The sequence below is a fragment of the Zingiber officinale genome, chromosome 3A (assembly GCF_018446385.1).
Source record: "Zingiber officinale cultivar Zhangliang chromosome 3A, Zo_v1.1, whole genome shotgun sequence".
NCBI lineage: Eukaryota > Viridiplantae > Streptophyta > Magnoliopsida > Zingiberales > Zingiberaceae > Zingiber > Zingiber officinale.
In genome coordinates, this window is record NC_055990.1 from 154379230 (window position 1) to 154384753 (window position 5524).

The 5524-nt window shown below is 55.9% G+C and overlaps 1 protein-coding gene across 1 annotated transcript; it reads right to left on the reverse strand.

Annotated features, from left to right (window-relative positions):
• Positions 1-4524: 4524 nt before the first annotated feature.
• Positions 4525-5265, reverse strand: LOC122050798 (glycine-rich cell wall structural protein 2-like). The gene has a single exon (XM_042611674.1). It carries the CDS (start codon positions 5263-5265, stop codon positions 4525-4527), a length of 741 nt encoding a protein of 246 aa, XP_042467608.1.
• Between the last annotated feature and the right edge of the window lie 259 nt (positions 5266-5524).

The following is a 5524-nucleotide window of genomic DNA, read 5'->3' on the forward strand; positions in this document are numbered from 1 at the left end:
GAAGACCCCGAGCCGTTCGGAGGATTATATACGAGCCCGTGGCCGCCACGGGCTCGATGGTGAAGCCCGAGCTCCTCGGGGAGGATTATATCTGAGCCCGTGGGCGCCACGGCTCGATGATGAAGACCCCGAGCCGGGCGGATTATATACGAGCCACACGCCCGATGGCGAAGACCCCGAGCCGCCGGGCGGATTATATACGAGCCAGGGGCTCGATGGTGAAGCCCCCCGAGCCGTTCAGCCGGGAGGATTATATACGAGCCAGGGGCTCGATGGTGAAGACCCCCGAGCCGTTCGGTCGGGAGGATTATATACGAGCCAGGGGCTCAATGGTGAAGACCCCTGAGCCGTTCGGCCGGGAGGATTATATACGAGCCCGTGGCTGCCACGGGCTCGATGGTGAAGACCCCCGAGCCGTTCGGCCGGGAGGATTATATACGAGCCCGTGGCTGCCACGGGCTCGATGGTGAAGACCCCCGAGCCGATCGGCCGGGCGGATTATATCCGAGCCACAGGCTCGATGGAGAAGACCCCCGAGCCAATCGGCCGGGCGGATTATATTCGAGCCATAGGCTCGATGGTGAAGACCCCCGAGCCGATCGGCCGGTCGGATTATATCCGAGCCACAGGCTCGATGGTGAAGACCCCCGAGCCGATTGGCCGGGCGGATTATATCCGAGCCATAGGCTCGATGGAGAAGACCCCCGAGCCGATCGGCCGGGAGGATTATATACGAGCCACAGGCTCGATGGAGAAGACCCCCCGAGCCGATCGGCCGGGAGGATTATATCCGAGCTGCAGGCTCGATGGCGAAGACCCCCGAGTTGATCGGCCGGGAGGATTATATTCGAGCTGTAGGCTCGATGGCGAAGACCGCCGAGCCGATCGGCCGGGAGGATTATATCCGAGCTGCAGGCTCGATGGCGAAGACCACCGAGCCGATCGGCCGGGTTTGAATTAGCCCTCAGGGTCGTCTAGCCCAGACGTTAAACCGTAGAGTCGAACCGGCGACTATAAAAACCCCGGCTTGAAGACCGTCTAGCCCAGACGTTAAACCGTAGAGTCGAACCGGCGACTACAAAAACCCCGGCTTGAAGACCGTCTAGCCCAGACGTTAAACCGTAGAGTCGAACCGGCGACTATAAAAACCCCAGCTTGAAGACCGTCTAGCCCAGACGTTAAACCGTAGAGTCGAACCGGCGACTATAAAACCCCGGCTTGAAGACCGCTACATGGACTAGTTTATCAGATATTCTATCTTCCCCGTTCACGGTTGAGCGCATCAGTTATTTCATCTCCCCCGTTCGGGGTCGAGGACCAGCTTCAGATATTCTATCTCCCCCGTTCGGGGTCGAACGATTATCACTGGCCTCGAGCCAGCTTATCAGCATATCGTATTTCCTATCTCCCCCGAGCCGATCGGCCGAGAGGTTTATATCCGAGCCACGGGCTCGAAGCCGAAGGCCCCCGAGCCGATCGGCCGGGAGGTTTATATTCGAGCCGATCATCACTGGTCTCGGACCAGTTCAGCGGACCAGCACATCATATATCTATATCCCCCGTTCGGGGTTGAGCGGCCTTCACTGGTCACAGACCAGTTTCATGATTATCTATCTCCCCCGTTCGGGGTTGAGCAGTCGTCCGTCCGGCATTTATCCGATCGATCGACGTCATTCCGGTCGTACTTGCAGCATCGTCCGCCCGACATTTATCCGATCGATCGACGTCATTCCGATCGCACACGCGGCATCGTCTGCCCGGCATTTATCCGATCGATCGACGTCATTCCGGTCGCACGCGCGGCATCGTCCGCCCGGCATTTATCCGATCGATCGACGTCATTCCGGTCGCACGCACGGCATCGTCCGCCCGACATCTATCCGTCCGATCGACATCATTCCGATCGTCCGTTCAGCATCTTCGAAACCATCTTATCAGTATCACTTGGTCGTTTGCTCGATCGCGCCGATCGCTTTGCTCCACGTCGCCCGAGCGTCTACTCGATATCACTCAGTCTTGCTCGGCGCTTGATCGATTTCTTGACATCCGGTTGGCACCATTTTTCACCGCTCGGTCGGCACTCTCGTAGCCATCTGATTGGTACCGCTTGGTCGTCCATTCGGCCGTACTCTTGAACTGGGGCACGCGCTTGACATCACTCGGTCGCTCAGCTTGCTCGGCATCTCACCTGACGTTGCATCGCTCAGCGTCAGATCAATTATCGACTTGATCCGCTCGGCATCGTTGCTATCTCATTCGACACCGCTATTATAGCGACCGCTCGCAGGACAGCGTACATTGTGTTCAGCGATGTGACTTTGGTATCGAAAGCGGTTCAATCCTTTGCGATAGACTATCCAGTCAGTCGGACTCACGCCTCCTTCGACTAGACTTGAAGGGGAGGCTTGTGATCCGGATATGAATGGGGCATAAGAGGAATTAAAGTGAGGTGAGAGGACATTTTGGTCATTTGGGAGGGTAAAGCTTTAGGGCTTTTGAGTGCTTTTAAGCGCTGGAGCACAAGAGGAGAAAAGGGGAAGGGGGGGCCGGGAGGAAAGAGGAGGGGGTTCGATGGGCTTGCTGGGTTCGTGAGGTTCGCCACCACCTCACCTCTTCTTCCTCCCTCCTCGCCGACGACGGCGCCGGCCGTCGGCTGCCGACCTTTCTCCCCTCCTCATGACTCCGCTGCCAGACTTCTCCTTCTCCTCACTCGAGTGCCATGGATTCTTCATGCTATCGCAGCCGCTGCCGGAAGCATATCGTCGTCGTCGCTTCCAGTGGTCACCGCCGGCGACTCCTGCGGCTACCGCCTCGGGGCAATTGCCATAGCCGTCTCCACGCTTTGCCTCCACCCCCACGCGCTGCGGCCAGCGGGCTTCACCGCCAGCGCCGCTGCCTTCATCCTCTTCTCCTCACACATATCACCGCTCCGTCCAGCGGTTCTCGCAGCCTCGCCGCCACGTCCAGTGGCTACTGCCACCCTCGAACGCCGCCCTCACCGCTGGCCAACTTATGGCTTTCATGATTCGTGTTGTGCTTTGCGTGTTGTGTGCTGGCCATCGCGCCGTTGAGTTATTGATATTGTTCGGGCTACGGGCCGTTGCAGTGTTCTGTCCTACAGGCCATGTCTGGGATCCACGCCACACTACATTCGGAGTCATCGCTCGCATATCCGGCTCCCCGACTGACCCGCATTCATCTGCCTTCTCGGGCCGCGACAGCTCTACCAGCCCCGCAGCCAGCTCATCCATCCATCCGAGGGCGCCCCCCTGGGCCAGGGTAAGTTCTCGTACTCGGTATCTGTTCATTTTATTGCTATACTATTATGCAGTTACTTATATATCTGTGGGATTCGCCTCGAGCACCGAGGTACCAGAGGCCGGGGCGACCCGGTCGCTGGATGCAGGTACAGTTGACCGGAGGAGGACTTCTGATGATCTGGTCAACGTAGAGGACAGCTCACCACCGGGTCAAGAGGATGCGGTCAACCTTCCAGACACGTCATACCGGCAGGTTCGTCTTCTCAGCTTCCAGACAGGATCAAGAACCATGGAAGCCGACAGAGCAGAGGAGTCTCGGCCAAGCGACTACCCTGCTTGGCCAAGCAGCGGGATCTGGCTATGGACGGAACAGAGTCCCGGTCGAGCAACTACCTGCTCGGCCAAGCAATGAGACCACTATAGTATCTCTCGACATCCTTTTAGGAGATAGTGTCGCTGACACGAGGCATGGTCGACAAACGGATCGTACGGTAGAAGCTTCTACTGTCGCATCAGAGATATGCATGTCTTGTTAAGGTATAGTATCAGAGGTACTTTCCTGACAAAGCCCTTTCATGGGACACATGGGAGAGCGTGCTAATACCGCGAGAAACATGCACGATGCCCACCAGGGCTCTATATAAAGTGAGGCCCATCACCGGTGGAGGTGCGTGTTATCTACTGTTTGCGCATAATTCTACTATTACTCTACTTTTCTCCACATTCCGATGACTGACTTGAACGTTGGAGGACCAACGTCGGAGACACCTTCTCTGGCTCGACATTGACATCATCTATTTTGTATAGTGGAGTGAAGTTCACGTTCGATCAATGAAGTCACCATCTCTTAACTTTTCACCTTCACACTTTCGGACAGCATGAGCAACATTGAAAATTCATATAAAAATTTATTAAAACTAAAAGAAAAACTTGTTATATTTGTTAAAACATAATTTCTTGAAATATTTCGTAATTATTCCTTTTAATGATTACTTAAAAAATAATAAAGAAAAAACACTGCAGCGGCTGTGTCAATCGAGGTGCACGTCTAACGTGTCAAGTAGCTAATGGGCGGCTTTCACTTTTTTCTTATATAAATACTAAATTTTTCACTAAGAAGAACGTAACGACATGCATAATTAAGCATCATTCGTAATTATAAATAGCAAAGTAGCTATCATTTATTCATTATACAGTAGCGGTACAGCACGAACAACCATGTCTTGAATGATTATACCCGTATAATACATAGAAAGCTAGTCATCTAATTATGGCCATTTCCACCTCCACTGCCGTAACCAGACCCGTAGCCGGAGCCGGAGCCAGTGCCCCCACCTGATCCCTCGCCGCCGCCGCCTCCGCCGCCGCCACCACGACCGTAGCCACCACCATGTGCACCACCCGCGCCGGAGCCAGATCCAGATCCAGATCCATACCCTTGACCGGACCCGGATCCCGACCCAACACCACCGCCTTCTCCTCCGCCGCCACCACCTCCACCGCCGCCGCCCTTTCCGTATCCTCCAGCATTACCAGCTCCACCACCCGCACCGTAACCCGATCCAGACCCTTGCCCGTAACCAGAGCCAGAGCCTACACCTCCCCCTTCTCCCCCACCGCCACCGCCTCCGCTGCCGCCGCCGCCACCGCCTCCTTTCCCATACCCTCCGGCGCTTCCTCCTCCAGCGCCCTCACCGTATCCTGAACCATAACCGCTGCCGGACCCAGAGCCAGAACCGCCTCCGCCTCCTTCTCCTCCGCCACCTCCTCCTCCTCCTCCTCTACCGTACCCTCCGGCACTCCCTCCACCGGCACCCTCACCATATCCAGAGCCGGAGCCGGAGCCATATCCAGAACCACTGCCAGAGCCTCCACCTCCGCCTCCACCTCCGCCACCGCCTCCTGCGGCAGCCCCGGTGAGCGATCTAGCTGCCAACGCAAGCTGGAAGCTCACAAGGGCGATGAAGGCAGCAGCCCAAAGCTTAACGCGAGCTCTATTAGCCATTTCAGCCGCACACTACTAGCTATGTTAAGAACGCAGGAGCTAGTGTGGTGATGAAGCAAGCGAGGGAAGGAGGGATATTTATAGGGCATCCGCTCCCTTCGTGGCTAACTAGTCACCAAATTGGAGGTCGCACTCCAGGAGTGTGAAACTGGGACTTGCAATCACAAAGTGGCAAAGTCAAATTAAATGGCTGCACTGTTCCACACTTAGTTTCAATCACTGTCAAATATTCCATCCACCATGCAACTTGATCATCATC

Coding starts and splice junctions, on each gene's coding strand:
- LOC122050798 (XM_042611674.1), bottom strand. CDS start 5,265: ATGGCTAATAGAGCTCGCGTTAAGCTTTGGGCTGCTGCCTTCATCGCC.